A 23,936-nucleotide genomic window follows, 5' to 3' on the forward strand; every position below is an offset into this window, starting at 1 on the left:
GGTCGCTCCACCTACCGGACGGCCCCAGTGTGCCAGGTCACCACTGCTGCCACAGCCACTGCTTCCTGATCCTGTGCTGACGCTGCCTCTAGGGACTTCCCTCAGTCTCCCTGCTCATGTGCCGCCGCTGCCTCCAGGGACTCCGCCCTCAGGCCTTCCCCCTCGCCGCCACCTCCGCTCTTCTTCCAGCCATTTTTCCTTTCCTTTCCCGACCCCCGCCGCTGCTCCCCTGCGGCCCGCCCCCTTCCTCGTCCCCGATCTCCATTCGCCGCCCGCTCCCGCCTCCCAGCTGCTCCTCCCTCCCAGTTGGCCACATATAGCTGGGACCGCACGGCAGTGAGCTGTGACCCCTCCAGGTCGCTCCACCTACCGCACGGCCCCCGCCACTGCTTCCTGATCGTGTGCTGACGCTGCCTCTAGGGACTTCCCTCAGGCTCCCTGCTTGCGTGCTGCCGCTGCCACTAGGGACTTTCCTCAGGCTCCCTGCTCATGTGCCGCCGCTGCCTCCAGGGACTCCGCTCTCAGGCCTTCCCCCTTGCCGCCACCTCCGCTCTTCTTCCCGCCGTTTTTCCTTTCCTGACCCCCGCCGCTGCTCCCCTGCAGCCCGCCCCCTTCCTTGTCCCCGATCCCCATTCGCCGCCCCGCTCCCGCCTCCCAGCTGCTCTTCCCTCCCTCCTCCCTCCCACTCTCCATTTATGGCAGAGTCCGCAAGTATGCGCAGCGGGCGCGCCGATTGTGCGCCGAAGGCAAGCCCGTCTGCGCCCGTCCGTGCCTGGACCGCGCCCAGCTCAGACCCCCTGGCCCCCGCCGATGCAAGACCACACGACGGACCTACGACGCCACCACCCTCAACGCACTCAACGCCGGCCGAACCCCCGTGTGCCACCAAGCCACCCCGAAACGCACCCACGGACCATTCACCTGCAAAGCCTGCAAATTCACCTGCCTCCGGACCTGCACCGCACCCGCCAAGCCGAGCACCAGCAGCAACCACCTCAAGTGCATCCTGCTCAACACCCGCTCCGTCCACAGACACGCCGTCGAACTCTGGAACCTGCTCGACACAACATCACCAGATGTCGCCTTCCTGACGGAAACCTGCATGAACGCCTCCGCAGCACCCGACATCTCCATCGCAATCCCGGACGGATACAAGATCACCCGGAGGGACCGCGTCAACCAGACTGGAGGAGGCATCGCCATCATACACAAGAACACCATCCGCATCACAACCAGCTCCGACGACACCTTCACCACCGCCGAACACCTCCACTTCCAGATACACACCGACCCCAAGACCACACTCAGAGGCACCCTCATCTACAGACCCCGGGGACCACGCACACAATTCAGCGAAGACATCACAGACTTCAGCCCGCACGCCCTCCCCTCCACCGACTACATCCTCCTAGGGGACCGCAACTTCCATCTGGAGAACAACAAGGACAGCAACACCACCACCCTGCTGGACAACCTCGCCAACCTCGGTCTCAAGCAACTTGTGAACTCCCCCACCCACTACGCCGGCCACACGTTTGACCCAGTCTTCTCCTCCAGCAAGTACATCTCCTTCAGCCACTCCACTGGAATTTATTGGACTGACCACAGCTGCGTCCACTTCAGCTTCAGAAGAACCACGACCCACCACCACCCGCAACAGGCCCCTCACAGGAACTGGAGCAAGATCACCACCGACCAACTCACCGCCTCCCTCAGCCAGAACCCTCCCGCCAGCACAACGGACCCCAATGAAGCGGCCATCAACCTCACACAGTGGATCACCAACTGCGCAGACGACCTCGCACCACTGAAGACCCCTCCCAGCAGACACGGCAGCAAGAAAACCTCCTGGTTCACTGACGAACTTACGAACTCCAAGAAGAACTGCCGCACCCTCAAGAAAGCCTGCCGCATCGACCAGACCACAGACAACATGACTGCCCTCAAGCATGCCACCCGCAAACACCACCAGCTGATCCGCACCACCAAGAAGACAGCATTCAAAGAACGACTGGACAACAACGCCCACAACAGCAAGAAACTCTTCAGCATCGTCAAAGAGCTCTCCAACCCCAGCGCCGGAAACAACGACATCACTCCCTCGCAAGACCTCTGCGACTCACTCGCCTCGTTCTTCCACCGCAAGATCGCCGAAATACACAACAGCTTCGGCGCACCAACCACGCACCCAACCACCGAACCAACGCCCCCCATCACCACCCTCTGCGCCTGGACCCCGGTCAGCACCGAAGACACCACCCGCACGATGAACACCATCCACTCCGGATCCCCAACCGACCCCTGCCCCCACCACACTTCAACAAGGCCGACTCCATCATCGCACCCCAACTCCGGGATATCATCAACGCCTCCTTCAACACCGCCACCTTCCCGGAAAGCTGGAAGTACGCCGAGATCAGCGCCCTCCTGAAGAAACCAACAGCGGACCCCTACGACCTCAAGAACTTCAGCCCCATCTCGCTCCTTCTTTTCCCTGCCAAAGTCATCGAGAAGACCGTCAACAGACAGCTTGCCGCCTTCTTTGAGACGAACGGATCCCTCGACCACTCACAGTCCGGCTTCCGAGCCAACCACAGCACCGAGACCGCCCTCATCGCAGCCACTGACGACATCAGATCACTGCTCGACAATGGGGAAACAGCGGCCCTCATCCTCCTGGACCTCTCCGCAGCATTCGACACTGTCTGCCACCGCACCCTAGTGCAGCGCCTCAGCAACATCGGAATCCAAGATAAGGCACTGGAGTGGATCATCTCGTTCCTCGCCGGAAGAACCCAGAGAGTCCGCCTCCCCCGTTCACATCCGAGGCCACCGAAGTCATCTGTGGCATACCACAGGGATCATCGCTCAGCCCCACCCTCTTCAACGTCTACATGAGCCCCCTCGCAGCCATCGCACGCCAACACAACCTCAACATCATATCCTACGCCGACGACACCCAGCTGATCCTCTACCTCATCAGCGACCGAGCCACCGCCAGAACCAACCTACACGAAGGGATGAAAGACGTCACCGAGTGGATGAAGAACAGCCGCCTGAAACTGAACTCAGACAAGACGGAAGTCCTCATCCTAGGATCATCGCCCTCCACCTGGGACGACTCCTGGTGGCCCCCGCCCTGGGCACCACTCCCAAGCCAACGAACCACGCATGAAACCTGGGCTTCATCCTGGACTCCTCCCTCTCGATGACCAGACAAGTCAACGCCGTCTCATCATCGTGCTTCAACACCCTGCGCATGCTCCGCAAGACCTTCCGATGGATCCCCACCGAAACCAGAAAGACGGTCACCCAGGCTCTCGTCACCAGCCGACTGGACTACGGAAACACCCTCTACGCCGGAACCTCAGCCACACTTCAGAAAAGACTCCAACGCATCCAGAACGCCTCCACACAACTCATCCTGGACATACCCCGACGCAGCCACATCTCCGGCCACCTGAGAGACCTGCACTGGCTCCCCATCAGCAAGAGGATCACATTCAGACTCCTCACCCACTCACACAAGGCTCTCCATGACTTGGACCCCAAGTACCTCAACAACCGCCTGACCTTCTACACGCCCACACGCCAGCTACGGTCGATCAGCCTCGCCCTCGCCGCCATTCCACGCATTTGCAGAGCCACCGCCGGGGGACGATCCTTCTCCTACCTGGCAGCCAAGACATGGAACAGCCTCCCCATCCACCTTCGGCTAACCCAGGACCAACTCTCCTTCAGGAAGCAACTCAAGACCTGGCTTTTCGAGCAGTAACGGACCCCTTCCCCCCAGCGCCTTGAGACCCTTACGGGTGAGTAGCGCGCTATACAAATGCCATGATTGATTGATTGATTGTCTGTAAATGATGGTGCACTGCTACCACAAAATTCTTTAGTTACAGTAAAAAATTGCCCGCCGCATGTCAATTAAAGCTAGGTGGGTTGCTAAAGTTTGTCGTTGTAAAGACTGGTCATAGTCTAGAGTGAATACAAGTGACATGGCATTGAGTGAAATTTGGTGTTTGGATCTGTCCAGGTTCAGTAGCCATTCCTTCTTCCTCTGGGTGGACAGCAGAAAATCAATTTGGATGTAGCCAAGCTTTGGGTAGGTCCTGGACTTCCAGGTCTGGTGAGGTGGATGGAGTGTTGGAAGCTTTGGATATCTGATGTTGAGGAGACTTTCAAGATGGGGTGTTGTTGGTGTATTTGTAAATGTTGATGCTGTTGTCAGGGAGTAGAGTCCAAAGGAGCTACATGTACAGGTGGAGATAGATTGGGCAGATTGGTCTGTTGCCCGCCTGTGATAGGGATCTTCTGGGACCTGGAGGTGCCCAAGTGAATGGACTAGTGTTGGTATGATAGGTAGAAGGAGAAGTAGTGGCTAAGTACGATGGTGATGAATATCATTCAAGACTTCAAGGTCTTTGTTTATGAGGTGTACGGGTTCGGTAACAGGAGGAGTGGGAGGAAGCGAGTCTGACACGTTAAGTAGAGATTTCAGTGAAGGTTTTATTTTTAGATATGCTTTTCTTCTTCTACTGGACAGTCTTATGCGAGCAAACTCGTCGGGCTCCGTCCTTACGCCCTTGGGGAAGTTGGGTAGTTCCAGGGTGTTTCTGCACCTCAGTGGGTGGGTGCCCTCCAGACCGGAAGTTCTGTACTGGACGTCGGGGCCGAGGTCCGCAACTCAGGTCGTGCGTGAAAGAAAGAAGAAAAGCAAGGAGTCAGTGTAACGTTCTTCGCGGACGTTTAGGGACCAGGGAGTGAGGGACACCAAGTGTTCACAAGGTGGTCGGTTCTAAGTGCGCATGAGGGGATAAGGTTTGGGAACTATACTGCTATTTTGGGAGCCTGCCACGAGCAACCCAGCCCGCCACTTTGCCCCGTACCTTGGTGAGCCACACTCCTCCCGTGGGAGCGTGGCGGGGCGAATCGCCGGACCGTTGGCCTCCTGGCTTGTCGTCATCAGCTGGGCTCGTCAGGGACTCTTCTTCGCCGTACTCCGGTTCCGGTCTCGATCTCCGACTTCTCGCGCTTTCTCCTCCTAGGGAAACGCCGTCCACAGTCTTCCTGGAACCACCTCCTTTTGGCTCCGTGACGTCCCAGGGGGGCGGAGTCTCGTCACTCTCGAGGGCTGCATTAAAGGGGCCGCGTTCCCTCTCATCTTAGCTTCCCCAGGCTTCCTTGTCAGCACAATTCCACTCCTCCTGCCAGTGAGAGATTGGCTGTGTGGAAACAGAAAGGGGTGATAACGGTACAGCTGACCACCAGTCTTTTCCATTGTTGTCATCACTGCAGGTGTCAGGGTTGCGTCCCGCCCCGTCACATCAGGGTCGAATGGTCAATTGTTTAGAAAGCAGTTCAGAGTTCCAGGCATATTAGAAGACATGGGTCCTATTCATCTGTGTATAGGAAGGGTGCTTTGTTGGTCTGATGTACTTCTGTGCTTTCACACTATAAGTACTTAAGGGTTAGTTGTAGTTTGTTTTATAGATATTTATGTGTGTTTGTGTGTGTGTGTATATATATATATGTATATATATCTACATATATATATATATATATATGTATATATATATATACACACATATATATGTATGTAACTATAATATAATATGTATAATGTTATGTATGGGGTTAAGTTCCAAACTTGCCACAATATTTAGTCATAAAGCGAAGTGGTTCTATCGATTTACTAGTCACTTTAATTAAATTTTCTAGTTCCTGGTATGATAACTAAATGTAATAACAACCCATTGATCTATAGTATTCAATTTGTAGCTTGAAAAAGCAAACTATATTAAAATCTATAACTAGTTTAAATTAAATATGTTGTATTAACGTGTGAACACTGGATGGTTTAACAGTTACTTATAATGGTTAACCGCTGACGACGCAAACTTTTATTGCTGCAACGGTTGCGGTGCAGCTTTTTGAAAATGATATAATGTGTCTGATATGCTACTCATGAGGACACTAGGGCTTATCCTGTTTGCAGAGTTGAACCAGGAATGGCTGCGGTTTCCTGATGACCCACTGCTGTGTCATAAATAACATGTTGCTCTATCACAGGGAAAGAAGGGCCAAAGTAGTAAGACCCATTTGCGAACTAGGATTTCAAATTTGTATGCGACTGGTTTTGCAAATGGAAATGTAATTCTTGTTTTACAGGAAGGGCCCATGCCACTCTTTGAACTTCATGATTGATTTTGCATAGCTCGAATCTCTGCATCTCCACACAGGTTACAATAATGACTTGACCCACATAAAGCCTGGGGAGAGCAGGCAGATTCCACCAAATTGCATTTTGTCTGACAAAAATTATCTGAGTAAAATACTCTTTTGTTCAGTGTCTATACAGTAAAGTAAACATTTTGACCAGCTGCTCGTACAACTTTTTGGTGCAGTACAGTTATGCTCTTATTAATTGTTGAACATTGTAATAATCCATAAGTGTATTTCAAAACAAAGTTAACCCTTGATCAGACAGCACCAGAGGACATACATTAGTGAATAACGGAGGATGGGAAATAGATCTAGCACTGGTAAACCGTATTGGTGAATCATACTCTTGTGACATATAGAGAATATCCCCCACAGTGGAGGCCATCTTAGAGTGTCACTGAGCGCACTGATACCCTATTGTTGTGTATTGCAGTTGCTACTAAGCACCGCAACATGTACACTAACACCTCTCCACTGAAAGCCTGGATTAATTATTTGAACGCAGCAAAATGGTTAACACTAACAATAATAAAACTAAGGAATTGCTAAAACCAGATGATGTAGGTCGGAGACCCTAGATCTGTCACTAGCCTCGGATCAACCAGTGAGCATTAGCATGGACTGGGAGGTAACGGCTTGGGAAAGCGAGAGGGATATAATAACATTGATATTGTTACGATGGCTGACTTTTAGGGGGAGGAGGGCTAGTGTAGTGACAAGGAGGAGGATGCACACGTGGATTAAAGTCTTCCCACAGAAATTACATACAACTATTTAAATTGAGTATTTAAGCCAGACACGTAAAACAGTAACTTTGAAGCATCTCTCTGTTGCTCTTTTAATAATTCTCTTAGTTACTCTTTCCGGTTATCATTTGGTCTCAATTTGTCTCTCGTGATCCATCTTCATGCACTCCTCTTTCTTTTGTTGGCTCTGGACATCCAATTGTTTCTTTCTACTTCCTGATTGTCTCTGAGTGACAATCAGTATGTCTAGTGACTGTTTCTGTGCCTCTATCAGTCTCTCTATGTGCCTGTCGGTCTCTCTGATAAGCTACTCCTCATTTCTGGTATGAATACGATACTGCAGCAGAGTGCCAAGATTGGTGGAGACAGACGGCGGTTACACGTAGAAGCTTCGCAACATGGGAATGCCCTATTTAGTGCATTCAAAGTCCTAGTGCTGATAATCACCCTGTATTCCACCTCAGTCAAACCCATTGATGATAAACCACAGTTCAGTGTCCAGACGAGCAAATGGAGCGGTCTCCTGGACGGGTGGATTGTGACAGAAGTGTGGACTACTATGACCAGAACTAAAGAGGGTGTTATGCAGGCAAGGATCAAGCTCGTGGGGACAAGACACCCCAAGAACCAGTGGATAGGGGGCGTACCAAACAGGACCATTGCTACCCTCGTGGGCAGAGGGGCTGTGAGATCGTACACCTACTCTGATATCCTTCGGGATCTTGTTTGCGCTATATAAAGCTTTATAAATTAATAAATACATCTGGAACTGTGTCCAATGCGAGCTGTTATTCAGAACAGGCGCTGAACACCACAGAAAAGATTACTTCTGAGAAATATAACGTTACACAAGGACTCAGGTGTTTAAGGCGGGAGTAAGTTGGATGTAAACAGTTAGTTACCGCATTGACATATAATTAGAGGAAGACCCCGCTTGCTTCCTGTGAGAGAGCGGCGCGCAGGTACATAATCTAAAAGGTGTTTACATACAGAAAGAAGAACTGGAAAGTAGAGCGCTCGTAGGGATGAAGACAGACTCGAAGCAAAGCAGGAATGAAAACACTCTGGTTGGACAATAGCAAAGGGGTTAAAGATACATGGTTTATCTTCACCCTGTTGGGCAACCATGTGATGCATGAAGGCTTCTGGAACACCTTTGAGATCTCAAGCCTGATTTAAACTGACTGCATCAAACGGGTGAATGACTGCAGGAGAGAGGTGAATCTCACGGGAAACAGTATGTTCTGTACTGTACGAGTGGTATTTGTTTATTTTGGTTCATTGTTTTTTTTTTAAAGTCTAGGTTGTTCAGTGTGCATAATGCAGATAACTCACGAGGATCTGAGGGTCTTAAAATATTTACATCTAGGAGATGTGAAGCATGCTTTGCATGGATAAAAATGTATGCAACAAGTTCATATGTGAACCATTACTAATCATTTATTTAATGTACCATATAACTGAAGAGCCTCCGATGTAAACAGAAATAAGAAATGTGATTGTTCATAACTTCTGCAGAGCTGCTATCCCTCCAGTAAACCTTTTGGCCCAAGTCTACATTGTCCGGGGGGTGTTGTATCACTTGCTATCTTAGTAAATCTGCAAGGAACCTTCCCTTTTCAGTTGGCTGCTGCTCAGTATCCCCTTGCTAGCCTTTTCCCCATTTGGGATAGTAATGAGAATAAAGCACTGGTGCATTAGACAGCCATCAGAGTAAGTCTCATCACACCCGCCATCGGCTAACAATGTATGAAGCGTAATCCAGGGGCAGAAAAAGCCAGACTTGAAGGCGTGCTTGTGCTTGTGGTATGTCGCAGGCTCATGATTATGACCGCATGCGTATGCACTTTATTGGTGTGATCTATTAGGCTTTTTTGAGAGATTTCCAGGCACCTCAACTAGAAATAATATTACTCTGTTTTTTTTAGTTTTAACCATGACTCTTAAAAGAAACAGTTGACAGAACACTACATCAAACCAGTCAACTGCATTATAAGCACTTATTTTCTTACTGGCCCACGCCCAAGGTTACCACCAACGAAATCCATGAATCACATTTGAAGGAGAGAAAGAAAGAAAAATGTAAAACAAATTATGTCAAAATATGTAGCATCATGTACCCGGATAAGCATCTAACTTTAGCGGCATTCCGTAAAGGTCACGTATTGCTCCCTGTGACCCTGGCTATTCAATGTCACATACAGGTTTTGAGAGCTCACATTAGACATTCGTTCCTGGTCAGACAGTCATCTTTCATTCATTCCTGCAGTTAATCTATTCACCACTGTTTTATGCCGACATTTGTAATTCAGGGATTTTACCGCACTAGGATCCCAACATCTCAAGAACCCTGTGGAAGTCCTAAACCAATTGTATGCAGCTTCCTCAGAGGATTCCCTACTTACGTTGATGTTCGCTACTCTTTTAAAAGACAGTTTGAAATAAACTCAACATGAGCTATTTAGTCTTTTGTCCTACAATGACCATCCTGTGCATTGAAGCCATAACAGAAGATCACTATTTGTGGACATCAGTCTGCTTGGTTCTTCAGTATTACCTTATTGTATCCAGTCCAGTTCCACCGGTGGCGGGAGTCCTGGTGTGTAAACACATTTCCATCGGCATCCAGGAGTGCGTCTGGAAGTGAGCAGTTTGGATGCTCTATTGCGCCCTTACTTCCACGACATAAGGGCCCTTCTGAGTTTGCATATCACTTTATTAACAAGTAGCCAATGGGGAACCCAGATTTCATGTCAAGCTCAGTCATAGATTGATGCAAACACGTCCTATCATGCTGCTTTGCCTTTCTTGACCCTCAGTCCTGTCTGAATAGTATCTTCCTATTTTCAATGTTACTAATTATTTACATCATTGTTCCAGCTAAAGCTTCAACCATTGAAATAATGTATTTCTCTCTAATGGCAACATTTTACATGTAGTTGATGGGAACAATATTATAGGTTTTATGAGAAAAAATAGGTCACCTTTCTACTCTTCCAAGCAGATGGCTCTTCTATGTGTTTGACAAGATGCTTTGTTTTGTTAATTATGACTTGTCCAAAATGTATGCAATTTTCCTATACGTGAGGACATGGCACAGGATAACATAACACATCCCCCATCAACTTCCGTTGTCTATCTGGTGTGTTTTTCTTAAGATGTTTGTATGTCGGTGTAGAAATAGTTCTCTGCAAAGATATCTTCCAGTCACTTCTACAGCTGCCCTCAGGGCCTCCTTTAAAAAACGATGGATTTAGGCCCATATCTCTGTACTGGGGCGAATGTATGACATTGTTCTGCAGTGTGTCCATCAATTGTGTTTTTGCATTTGTCAAAAAAACGATCGATTTAGGCCCAGATCTCTGTACTGGGGTGAATTTATCACATTGTTCTGCATTCTGTCCATCAATTGTGTTTATGCATTTGTCAAAAAACGATGGATTTAGGCCCAGATCTCTGTACTGGGGTGAATTTATGACATTGTTCTGCATTCTGTCCATCAATTGTGTTTTTGCATTTGTCAAAAAAACGATGGATTTAGGCCCAGATCTCTGTACTGGGGTGAATGTATGACCTTGTTCTGCATTCTGTCCATCAATTGTGTTTTTGCATTTGTAACCCCGAGTGGGCTGGGTATGCTCAGACGTGAGTCCCATGCTCTCCACACCACTGGAGTCAAGCTATCCAGGCTGAAGAAGGCTGATAGCCAGAAACCGGTCCTAGGATGCTTGATTCCAGTCCAGGAAAGACATGGCTTGGCAGTTCGGGCTGGACTGTTCCCATGAGGCACAGGGTCAAGGCTGATTTGCATATGGCCATGTCTGAACTGGGGTGGTGTGGAGTGCAAAAAAACGATGGAGTTAGGCCCAAATCTCTGTACTGGGGTGAATGAATGACATTGTTCTGCATTCTGTCCATCAATTGTGTTTTTGCTTTTGGGGACTGTCAAGAAAAAGTAACATCTGACACCTACTTTGCCTTCAACAGCCCTGCATACTTTTTTAGACTGTGACTTTATTTCTAAAAGATTTCTCTGACTCATGAACTTGTAGCTCTGGAATATGAACCTCTCACATTTTGTTGCATGGGCGTATACCCTCATTTCTGCTGGCTTTTTTGTGAGTACTGTGTGAAAGAATTTGGCATACACAGTGGTCATGTCATATGCCTGCCAATTGCATAGTAATCTCTCCACTGGCAAACCGACCCACCAAGGTTGGTACATTTAGAGGTCAAGGCAGTAGGACTGGCACTCCTCTGCTAAGCCCTTGCAGTGTCCTCAGAGAGGAGATAGTAGGACAGAAATGGAAGGTTCCTTGCCACTGCCATCTTAATGGAGAACACCTGGGCTGGCACACCACTCCACCACTCCATTTATCTTCATTTGGATTACCTCCTTGTACACCTACATTTCACATGGTAATCCTCATAAATGCTATTCTATGGCCCTATTGCTATTCAGTCAGCTAGATGGTTCACAGAGCGAGCTGTGTTGCTCTAGGTTTAAGGGGATGATTGAAAAATGTAACACATGTGGGCGGTGCCAAAGGAAGTAGGAAGCATGTACAATACTCTAGCATGTTTCCGCGCCAAAGAAGGAGCTATATTAGGCCATAATCCCTGACTGTCACAATACAGTTAATGGTAAATACCACATCTTGCCTCACTCCCAGGTATAACAAGGTTTCAGGATGACAGATACAAGTGTGGGTGGGGTGAGTGTGTATTATTTCAAATGTTCTATGTGTCTTTCACAACAGGACCGGAGCCATCCACATAGGAGACAGAATTCTTGCAATAAATAGCAACAGCCTGAAAGGAAAGCCCCTGAGTGAAGCCATTCATTTGTTGCAGATGGCAGGAGAGACTGTTACCTTAAAAATCAAGAAACAGACGGATGGTAAGTGTGCCTGCCAGACTGATAGTAACTTGCAAAATAAAACGTAAGTAGAGAATAACACATTTTAATGCAAAGAGTAAGGAAAGTGAACACAACCATTTTGAAGAAGCTTTCAGGCAATCACTGTTGGGAGGTGGGCGCTGTGAATGAGGGAGAGTTATGCTTTTTGTGCAGTTAGTAAACGATTATTCTCTTCTCGCGACACTTTAGCATCAAGTCCTAAGAAGTTCTCCAGCTCTGGCCAGCTGAGTGAGCTAAGTGATGGTGAGGAAGACCCGTCTGCTGCCCAGAAACCAGGAAAACTCTTAGACATGTATTCCACCACAGTGCCAAGCGTGGACAGTGCTGTGGAGTCATGGGATGGCTCAGGCATCGACACCGGTTATGGAAGCCAAGGTATGAATAAGGATCTCTTTGATGCTCTAAGCTGTAGGTACTCACCCCTGGATCTCCTCAGTCGTTTAGTGGTTGCTTTCCGGTCTAGAGAAGTGACTGCATGCATGTGGGATGGTTGGACCTTCATGTTGCTAACCTTATGCGGCAGTGGGGAACGCAGGTCTTTGTAGTAGAATACACAGGACTGACTGGTCCCTGCAGTAAAACCTTTGGTCTTATTGCTTCTTTTGCTAATTCATCATACTCTGCCTGCTCCTCCTCCTCGAACTGGAAGAAAATAATTTATGGAGATGCACAATTTTAAACATTTCAAGTCAGAGGCAAATTGTATAAACTTCACAAATTTCAGTCTTTTTCAGTAACATATTTTTTCCCGATTAAAGGTGAAGTTTTTGAGAGGAAGTCATATTGAAAAGTAAAGAGGTTCTGTGAAATTGTAGTTAATAATTACAACTTTGTAAACTCCTACATACCTGCTAAAACTTTTTCTTAAACTGTTACTTTTTTTTACATTTCTCTATAACGTAAAAAATTACTCATTTATAGAAAACTACCAACGTGGCACCAACAGGTTTTTAAGTAGGTGGGGTTGTTTGCTAAGGATACCAGCTTGAAACATTTTTCTTTTCAAGGTAACATTTTTTATAAGTACATTTTTGTTTGAAAAATTTCCAGCACTTCAGTTTGAATTATGAACAATCTTTAAAAGATTTAGAAGCAACCATTTTTCAAACTGGTCAATTTAACACATTTCTGTTGCTCTCATTTATGCAGAATTTTATATTTCACACATCTTTACATTGCACCAGTGTCTACAGTGGTTTTTTATTTACAGTTTTGACAGAAAATGCCTGAAATGTGTTCTCGGGTACTTTATTCAGGAGTTCAATGGAGATAACTTTAACATAACATTCATTGTGGCTCTTTTTAAGGGAAGGACATCCATGTTGTCATCAAAATGGATAAAGCATTAAACTCTAAATACAGTGTGCCTGTACAGTGGTTACGGTTACATCAGATAATATTATAAGGCAGTGAAATGGTTACAAATCGTATTGGCATGAACTTTCAAAAGATGCTCAACAATGTTTTTTTTTTTTCTTACCGTACCCCTTTTGGTAAACAAGCAAATTGGCCTGTGTTTGGTGTGTTAACATCATGCAGCATTAGCACATTAAAGCCAAAAAGGAAATGAAAGGCGGACTGTATTGAAGGCTCTCGGGGTTTAAAGTAGTTCCTCATGCAGTTCAATGCAAGCACTAAAGTTGGGACGAAAGAATACATTCAAACCGCCAATAGCATTATGTGTGAGATGAGTACTTCAGTGGCTGAATCAAGAAATGATTGACATACTTAAAAGCCAATGGCTGAAAGAGGCTTTTCGATGGGAGCCAGTGGTTAAAAGACTCAGACCCAAAGCCGATTATAGGTTTATTGTAATCAAGAGATGTTTGATAGCTGCACCGTCAATATCTTGAACTAAAAATAATACCATTAACGCAGACTTTGCCCATGGAAGCTGTCTCATATCTGCATTTTACTTCCTCTGCTTGCTAGAGTGCTTACTTCAGAAACTATTGTATTGCTCAACTTGAAGGACTGAAAAGAGAAAGTAAAGTAAAACATTAAAGAGTGGAGGTGGCTGTAAAAGGCAAGCGTGCACTATTTACCATGAAAGCTTAAAAAAAAAGAATATTTCAAATGCATTTGGTGTGGAGAAGTTGGGTGCCTACTTTCTGTTTCAAATGGCTTGTTGTTGAAAGCATGAGAAACATTCACAAGAAGCGCAGTGCCAGGATAAGTTCATATTGTGGACATGATTCAGTGAACATTGATGACAGCTATGGACCCTTGACCAGTGCCCTGCCCTATTTATTATCCAGCTCTGGGCTTGCTCTTACACTGTCATTTCTCTAACTATATTAGAAAAATATTGTTTTGGGTGTATGGAATATATCTTGGCAACACTACTAACTAGTCACGTGCTCCTTCAGGCTCAACACCAAAAGCTTCACGATATCAACACTGGGCAGGACCTGCTATTCCATTAGCGCGTGAGCGAGCGAAGCCCGGTGGTGGCGGCCATTCTTCTTGTCCTTATGGCAGGCTGACATGACGTGAAATATTCCGCTATATATTATTTATCTTGCTTTCCCAGGCTGTACTAATGTTTACTTGTGCCCTCCACAGATAAATGAGTCCTACCCGTCAGGCTGAGATTGATCCCAAGCACATTACCCATTGAAGGAGTTCATTAATTTGAGCTTGGGCGCCTCGCCATGGTGACACCGACTGGCGCCATTGGTGATTTAGCACGTGCTAATGAAGGAATGAGTGTGTGTGTGCAAGAGAGGGATTATCTCATCATCTCCAATCTATTTCTTTATTATTTTCTCCCCTCTATATTAAAGTGGGATTGTAATCCCCCCCAAAGTAATCACACTGCATACAGGAAGATGAATTTGAAGGCGCCGATAAGACTTATTTTCACTCCCAGAAGCTCTTGCTATTTCATCAGGTAGTTTTTTCCCTCCTTATTGACCAGCGACTGACAACTGAATCGTAAATAATCCCTTTAAAGCAAATTCGCTGTGACAGGTTAATATTGAAAGTGAAGAACGTGGTGCCTAGCAAGTCTCTCCGTGGATCAGAAAGTAGAGCAGCTTTTTATAAAAAAAAAAAGACTTATTTTCGCTCAGTCGTGTGTCTGTGGTTTTCCATCACAGCAGATGCGTCTGTTTATGAGGCTGTGGGTTTGCAGGTGTCAACAAAAGACTCTGCTTTTAAGGACTAAGGCATATCCAGGCAAATGACACAGCAGTGTAAGGATTATCAATGAATACGAAAGGAAACACCAACAAACACATGCATGCGTACATTAAGTAAAGAACACAAGCCATACAACCTACATCACCCACGAGCGTAACCATAAGGGTCGTTGTGTAATGTAAGTACCAGTAGTAGAGTATACCGTCTTAATTACAGACTCTATCAAATGCTCTACTGTTCCTAGGATGTAGGTTTATGCTCTTTAAAATACTTAAATGCATTAAAAAAATCCAATACACACACAAAATGACATGACTCAGTGGCATATCTTTAAGCCATTCTGACATTTTCTAACAAGAGAGGGCCAGCTTTGATGCTTGTGGCCACGGCCGACAAAGGAGAAACGTCATTTTAACTACCTCAGAAATGTCCCCCACAGACACACTCTCTCTCGCAACTATAAGCATGGATTGATCATTGGCTACTGATGCCCTTATAAGGCATGATTTGGGAAAAAACAGTTCAGTATGATTATCATGAAATTGAGCATTGGCTACTGTAGCTGTATATGGAATAAGTGTGGGAACACGTAGTCACCTTGCCAACAATGTTTTGACGTCAGTGTGAGTAGCACTAATTATGTTCACTTACAGTTATGGATTTTGCTGTAATAATTTGGTTCTTGAATCCTATAGTTCACTTCAGACGTACTATCAATTATAGGGGGCAGTCTTAAATGTGACTTGCATGTGAATACGATGAACATCTCTGATTGAGCATGATGTTGAATCATGTTAAAAAAAATATGATCACTCTTGACAATTAAATGGTCAATCGTAAAACTGAAGTGAACGTGTACCACCCTAAATTAAGGTTAACTATTCGGTATACCATAGGGTTGATCGAAATTTTGGTGATAATAATTTGGTGAAAAATCACGAGGCATTGTTGCCATACATTTTTTCAAAAATCGTTTGTTGAGCACATTGATCAGGAATGGCTAGTGTCTGTTTTTAGAAGCAAGGTGTTTCACAAAGTCTGCCTTCACTGTTTACCAGCACGGTAGTAATGTCATAAAACCGGCTGAGAATGAACTACATGTCGCGTGTGGTTTGCATTTATATAGTGCTTGCTACCTCTGATGAGGTGTTGAAGCGCTTTTTCGGCAAGTAGCACGCTACTCCGGAGCACATAAAGGATTAGTGGTGAGATAGTATAGTGAAATATGAGAGTAATTGGAGTGTTGGATATGTTAGTTATTTGGATTGAAAAGGATAGTAGAAGCATAGAAGAGGGACAAGGTTTGCATTTATATATAGCGCTTGCTACCCCTGATGAGGTGTTGAAGCACTTTTTCGGTGAGTAGCATGCTACTCCAGAACCCATAAGGATTAGTGGTGAATTAGTATAGTGAAATATGAAGTAATTTGAGCGGTGAGTATGTTAGTCTGTTTTTTGAATTGAGAAGGATGATGGAGGGATAGAAGAAGGAAAAAGATTTGCATTTATATAGCGCTTGCTACCCCTGAAGAGGTGTTGAAGCGCTTTTTGGTGGGTAGCACGCTACTCCGGAACCTATAAGGATTAGTGGTGAATTAGTATAGTGAAATATGAAGTCATTTGAGTGATGAATATGTTAGTCTGGTATTTGGATTGAGAAGAATAGTGGAGGGATAGAAGAGGGAAAAAGGTTTGCATTTATATAGCGCTTGCTACCTCTGAAGAGGTGTTGAAGTGCTTTTTGGTGAGTAGCACGCCACTCCTGAACCCAAACAGGATTAGGGGGAATTAATATAGGAAAAATAGAGAGAAATATGCAGGGTGTGTGTGTGTGGCAGTGTTGGTAGCCATCTTGGGTCTCGGACTCAGCCGAGTCCCAAGAAAAACGTTTTTGGTTTGGTTTGGTTTTCATTAAGGAGGAGAGACTGTGCAGACCCCCCATCCTGCTGTTTTTTTGAAGCCCTGTGCGCCATCACCTACTGGGGCCTGTAAGATAAAATTGGGAGGGGTGTGTGTGCCACCCCACCCTTCCCCCCCTTGGGCCATATATGGCCCCAAAGACCACCACCTTTCCGGGGCTGGCCCGTGCATACTAAAGAAGGGGGGCAAAGCTACCCTCCCTTCCGGAGCCATTAATGGCTCTGGGGACTGCCACCTCATGCCTCACCCCCATACCACTACAGGCAGAAAACTGGTATCTCCCGAGGTGCACACCCTCAGGAGATAGCAGTTTGCTTTTGCTTGTCGGAAACTGTAACAGTTCCCATCAAGCAAGAGCTTCCTGCATGTGGGAGGAATGCCGGCTCCAGCAGGAGCATGGACCACAGGGGCATTGAGGCTCCCCCTGCAGTCCCCAACTGTGGTCACTAGGTGACCTGGGTATGCTGCAGGGCACCCAGGAGCAAGAGGCCGGACCCCGTAGGATAGGGTCCCGAGGGCCGAAATTGGGCTGGGGAGAAGGGCTGCCTGGCCCCAACCCCCATTAATTCTTGGCTGGACCCGGGGTATGCGCTCCCTGGGGCCAAAATCAGTCTGGGGGTGCACAGACCCACTTCTCATTAACGTTTGACAGGCCATTCTGGACCTGATGCTCATTTCACAGACAAGCAGGTCCTCATGCCAGCTCCCCCTGTGACAGGTCTCCTAGCCAGCTTGCCCGCAGTCCATTACCCTCTGCTGGCTGTCTATCCTCTGCTTATTTCTTGCTGTTTTGCCTTTTCTGCTCATTTTCTGCCCTCTGTTTTGTTTTTTACGCTTGATTTCTGTCCTCCGTTTTGCTGTTTCTCAATGTTTTTCTCCCAGCTATTTTGCCTTTTCTGTATATTTTTCTGCCCTCTATTTTGCCTTCACAGTCCATTTTTCTGCTTTCTGTTTTGCCTTTTTTGCTTATTTTTCTGCCCTCTGTTTTGCCTTTTTTCTGCTCATTATTTTCCCCTTTAACAGCTGCCCCCTGTTTGCGCCTCCTTTGCTTGTTTCTTACTCTGGTTTGCCTTTTCTGCCCTCTGTTTTATCTTTTTATGCCCTCTGTTTGGCAAACTTCTACTCATTTTTCTACCCTCTGTTTTGCCCTCTATTGCTCTGGTTTGCCTTTTTGCTTGTTTTTCTGCCCTCTGTTTTGCCTTTCATGCTCATTTTTCTGCCCTCTGTTTTGCCTTTCATGCTCGTTTTTCTGCCTTTAGTTTTGCCCTCTTTTCCTTGTTTGTTCCAGTCGTTTCCCTCTTTCCACCGTTTCCCGACACACAGCTTCATGCCCTCCCCGCAGGACCTGCTTAAGAGAGGCCACAGCGCGACCCCATTGAGCAGGTCCTTGTGCTAGCTCCCCCTGTGACAATTCTCCTGTCCAGCTTGCCCGCAGTCCACTACCGTCTGCTGCCTATCTACCTGCTGGCCTCTGGTTTTGCCTCCTCTGCTAGCTTCTTGCTCTGTTTTGCATTTTTGCTTATTTTTCTGCCCTCTGTTGTGCCTTTTCCTTCTAAATTTTCTGGTCTCTGTTTTTCTTTTTTATCTGTTTGTTTTCCTGCCCTCTGTTTTTCCTTTTTTGCTCATTTTCTGCCCTCTGTTTTGCCTTTCTGCTCGTTTCTTCCCTCTTCCCATGTTTCCTCAAGACCTGGCGTTTTGACGGAGACCTCGCACCTCAGCGCTCAGATACCACCAGGGGCGACAGTGCCTCGCTTTGCAAATGCTGATTGATTGATAAAGCTCAACGGGAAGCACTTACAAATATAAACATAGCAGGTGCCCCAATTGAAGCTCCTCTTCTGTAAAGGACAAATGATCCTGGCCCCCTGGACTTGATGAAGGAGAAGCAAGCAAGTGTGTTTTATCAGCAGATCCACATTGAAAGATGATCTGAAATGCTTTGTGGAGGGGAATGCATCGTGGATCTATTGGCCTGCAATCTGTAGTGACTGTAACTAGTGGGTTCTTTCTTGTCCTTGCCTGGCAAGAACAGGTTCCATTGTTCTCCCTTTAAATTACTATGAGCATTCACATGTGCAAAATAACTTGGAATCTCCACCTGGTTGCCGCTGCCCACTTTAGTAGTATGCAAAGGTCTTCCCGCCTTTTGCCAAGATGATGGGCAGCTTAAAAAAGGCCCACCAGTACGTTTCTCATAGATTTTAGTGACGTGTTCTTGATGCCGAGGAACATGAGGACATCTCCACCAAAGAAAGAAGCACTTACTTCATATAGTTAAGAAGAAGAACCGTTGTTGGATGGAGATTTACCTCTTTGTAGTAGCGTCGTCTTCTCTACATGAAGATTTGTGTTATCACACATTTCTGGATAAAGAGGCACGAGGAACAATCACATTGCCAAACACACACAAGGTCACTGGTGACATTTCCTCCTAATGTGTTACGCAGCTGTAGTGTAGAATACGCACTGGACATTTACCCAAGGAGGTAGTACTTACTGGTTAACCAGTAGATAGTACTCCACTTGGGTAGATATTTTGTGCAAAACTGTGGACTCTTTTTGGATAAAGGGTCAGGTGTGTTTCCGTTGTTGTCAAGTCACTGACACAGCTACTGATACACCCACACCGTCACTTAAACACACACCCACTGACAGACCCTTTCAGGAACTCATAGAACCACTCCCAGACCCACTCACACACCCACTTACAGACTCACTCACACACCCACTCACAGACTCACTCACACACCCACTCACAGACCTACTCAGACACCCACTCACCGACCTACTCAGACACGTACACACTCTTAGACTCACTCAGACACTCATACAGCAACTCACAGAACCACTCATACTCTCTCACACCCACTCACAGAATTACTCAGACTTGTACACCCAATCACAGACCTACTCAAGCAATCTCACGCTCACTCGTAGAATGACTCAGACATGCTCAGACTCACTCAGACACTCATGCACCTACTTACAGAACCACTGATACTCTCTCACACCCACTCACTGATGTACTCAGAGACTCATGCACTAACTCACAGACCCACTCAGAAACTCACGCACCAACTCACAGACCCGCTCAGACACTCATGCACCCACTTGCAGAACCACATATACTCTCAGACCCACTCACAAACCCATTCAGAGACTCACACACTCACTCACAGACCCACTCAGCCATTCATGCAGACACTCATGCACCCACTCCCACACCAACGCAGTCACTCATGCACTCACTCACTCTCAAAGGATATAGTTAGGAAATACAATTTAAAAAAAACTTAAAAATGAATTAAAACAAAAATGGTTACAGGGACGTTATAGTTAGCACAGTGGAGTAGTCCTTGGAATATTACCTTACTTAATGTGCATCAATGCCTTTATCCGTCACACTTATAAGTGAATACTCACATGCAGAGTCAACAGCTCAATGCAGCTTTTCTTTACATGCCGGGCCATTCCGTTTAGCGCTTTATGTCAACACTGCACCATTCTGTTTAGTGTAGTATTACACACTGGAAAATTCTGCTTAGTGCTTTATTACGCACTGGTCCATTTAGTTTAGCGCTTTACTGCAAACTGGACTATTCCTTTGAGGGCTGGACCATTCAGTTTGGCACTTTATTAAACACTGTCTGGCTCCGTTTAGACTCGAGCATCTCATGGTTCCTTGTATATAATAGAGCAAGGCGCCTTTGGTTTAAAGTGCTGCACTGCACATGTTTTTTTTTCTCTTTGTCAGGACTAGAATATTAGAAATCATGGTTTTATCCCAGAACTGCGAACATATACATTAGCACTCTGACTGCGCTGATTTATGATTTCCACTTGAAGTGTGCTTTGGGGAGAAATTATCATTTATTGTTTCAAAATCGGAACCCCACCCCATACTCCCAGCAGATTCTTGTGTGCGTCGTAACAATATATTGTCTAATTCTGACTGGGAGCGGTGGCCAGAAGCATCTTTTTCAGTGGAGCGTTGTAAGTAGAATAGTCCACAGTGCGCTCGTATTGCACAGGGTCAAACTGTTCCTTTCGAACAGGGCACACCCGGGACCTACCATCACATTTTCGGGAACACAGCCATTCCTTAGCTCTTTTGACTGTACACTGCAAGTCTTCATCACAGCGGCCAGGAATGGCTGTCAGTTTTGCGGCTACCAGGGCACCCATAAAGTATTGAACCGTAAAGATGTCCTAGTTTATGACGAAGCAAGTGTGTGCTCTGTTGGAACGCAGCATAGGCTGTGGTATATCAATTCCTTTTCAATTAGTGCCAAGGTGTTTACTTCTCTAGTATTTGAGAATCTGAGCACATTTGCAATACTCACAATCGTAAGTAGAAGTCTGCGGCTACATGTTTGTTACCTTCCCCCTAGGCTGACTGGATTTAGTTCTCAGACTGTTTGAATACAGATTAGAAAAACAAAATAGCTAATCTTTACAATGCTTAGATATCGGTATTCTACACACCCTTCTTTCGTTCCAGACACCTCCAGATCCAGTGAGGAACCGGTTAACAAGCAGAAGAATATTTCAAGATTTTTGAGTTTATGAACAAATAAGGGTACAAGAAAATGGGTGTCAAAGAAAGTTAGCACTTAGCCCTAGTACAGGTGACCAAATGCTAATGGCGCGATTACATACCGGTAATAGTAGTACTCTGAATCCTTCTCCCGCCGATTTCCCCCCCCCCCCCCCCCCCCCCCCCCCCCAGCGCCTCCATTAACAATCCCTTCCCAACGTTCACAGTTGGATTGGTAGATAGGGTTGGAGGAAGGTATCTGATTTATAATGGCGTGAGAAGGACTTAGAGTAATGCTATTACTGGTAAGTAATCGCAGTATTACTCCCTTGTCCTTTTCACCATAATGAATCACATAGTGAGATGTGCATGCCACAAAATGCACCAGGACAACTGCACAGAATATGCAAACACAAGTTTAATCCGTAGGCAAAAAACTGTTTACCACACAGAATCCAAAACTTTGGAACCCACCAAGTCTAGAACCCCCTGACCCTGAACCACCCAGTAATGAGTCACAAAGGTAGAGGGCACAGCCGGATAGATCCCCTGCAAAGAAGCACCCTGGAGCTCGGCAACAAAAGCTGACATGCCCCTAGTAGACCTCCACTCGATTCCCAGAGGAGACAACAGACCAAACTGCTTATATGCAAGCGGAATCACCTACCTGATCCACCTGTTGAAGGTCTACGTGGAAGGTTTATCCCCCTTCCCAACGGGGCCAAAGTTCATAAATAAAGCAGAGGAGACCCAGAACTCCTTCACCCATTCCAGGTAGTTCAGAACCGCCCTCTGCAGATTCAGCAATGAATTGCCACCTCCACAGGAAGGAGATTGAGTATCAGGGGAAAACACTGAAAGAATCCCTTTCTGCTGACGATGTAGCAAAGAATTCACCTTGGGCACAAAGCCAGGGCCCAACCTAAGAACAATCCTGTCCTCAAACCCAAGAAAGAAAGGAGACAGACAAGACAAAGACCCTAGCTCCCCCAGCCAGCGAGCAGACGTTACAGCCACCAGAAAATTAGCTTTAAGGTCAGAAGGCATAACCCCACAGACATCAGAGGCTCAAACGGGGCATACTGTTTAATCCACGAAACCAGCTGTAAATCCCAGGAGGGAAACATCACCTGGGGGACCAGATATAGAATGGAAGGAATAGGAGTGGGTATCCTTCCGAGGAAAATCCCTGTTCAGGGCATCCAAGCGATTCCAATCCTTAGAAGATTTGCTGGAAGATGACCTGTAGGACCAAGTGTGCTTTTTATTCTTGAAGGACTTCCGGATCAGACCAGCCAACCATTCCCCAAACAGTTTACCACCCTAAAACACAGCTTTAAAAATCGACTTTAAAGCCAGATCCGCCTTCCAGTCCCTCAGCCAGAGGTTCAGTCGGGATGTGATATTAGAGGAGAAGGCCACAGAAGCTGCCTTAATCACATTAGACGACACATCAGCCAGGAACGTGGCCTGTTGTTCCATATGTACCAGGACATCCGCCCTTTCTTGCATGGCCTCCATCAAAGCTTCAAAATAACTCACAAAGGATTGAGCTGTCAAGTCCCCATTCGAGGCAGCCATGAGCACCAGATTAGATGCTGTGAATTACTTCTTCAGTTCACCATCCATCTTGCGATTCACATGATCCTAAGGCAAACAATCGTCAGGGTTTAATGAGGATCTGCCAATAAGAGGAGCCAATATAGAATCCACTTTAACATAAGGTGGAAACGGCATATCCCCATTTTCAAATGCATAAGACTTTTGAAGAAAGCGGGGAACCTGGCTATGCTCAGGCTCTTCCCAGGCTCTAAAGATTGCCTCCTTGAACTTTGGATGCAATGGCAAAGAGAGCGCTGCTGGCTTAGCAAGTTGCGGAAATAAATCCTCAGCAACCCCATCCACCGGAGGTGGCTCGATGCCCAGATTGACTCTAATATGAGATGGATGTCCACCAGTTCATCCCTGGAAATTAACTTTCCACCAGGTACCACATGTCTCTCTGAGACGGAAACAGATAAAGAGTCAAAATCCAGATCATCTTCCAAGCCGACAGAAGCACACTTAGCCTTATACTTGGCAGACATGACTTTAGCTTCTGCAGCGTCAATCATTGCCTGGACTTCCAAAGCGGGCAGGAAAACAGACACCCCAGCCAGGGCACCACCAGCTTCTGCAGACACATCCTACCGGTAATCACTCTCCTCCTCCGAATCAGGAGAGTGTGACCTATGCCTCTTTGCCATTCGCTTCTCCATAGTTAATCAACACAGACACCAACAGAAAAACTTCTCCCAAATAAATAGTCCATAGAGATACCATTGGGGCAGCAACGCCCTCCAAAACAGACCAAACCTGTAAAATTGACCAGTAACATGTCTTTCCAATCCCCAGCTGACAGGTATACAGTAGCCAATAGGAAAGCCTTATTTTTTGACATACA

The 23,936-nt window shown here is 46.4% G+C and overlaps 1 protein-coding gene across 7 annotated transcripts in view; it reads left to right on the forward strand.

The window, feature by feature from the left end:
- The window catches only part of GRIP1 (glutamate receptor interacting protein 1), a 1,198,832-nt gene that overhangs the window by 1,125,115 nt on the left and 49,781 nt on the right, over positions 1-23,936 (forward strand). For all 7 annotated transcript variants that reach the window (XM_086919026.1, XM_086919023.1, XM_086919024.1 and 4 more), the window contains 2 exons: positions 11,732-11,871; positions 12,082-12,267. In XM_086919026.1, the coding sequence (XP_086775152.1) occupies positions 11,732-11,871; positions 12,082-12,267 (326 nt within the window). The remainder of the gene's footprint in view (positions 1-11,731; positions 11,872-12,081; positions 12,268-23,936) is intronic.

This window comes from Lissotriton vulgaris, chromosome 1_1 (genome assembly GCF_964263255.1).
Source record: "Lissotriton vulgaris chromosome 1_1, aLisVul1.2, whole genome shotgun sequence".
Lineage (NCBI taxonomy): Eukaryota > Metazoa > Chordata > Amphibia > Caudata > Salamandridae > Lissotriton > Lissotriton vulgaris.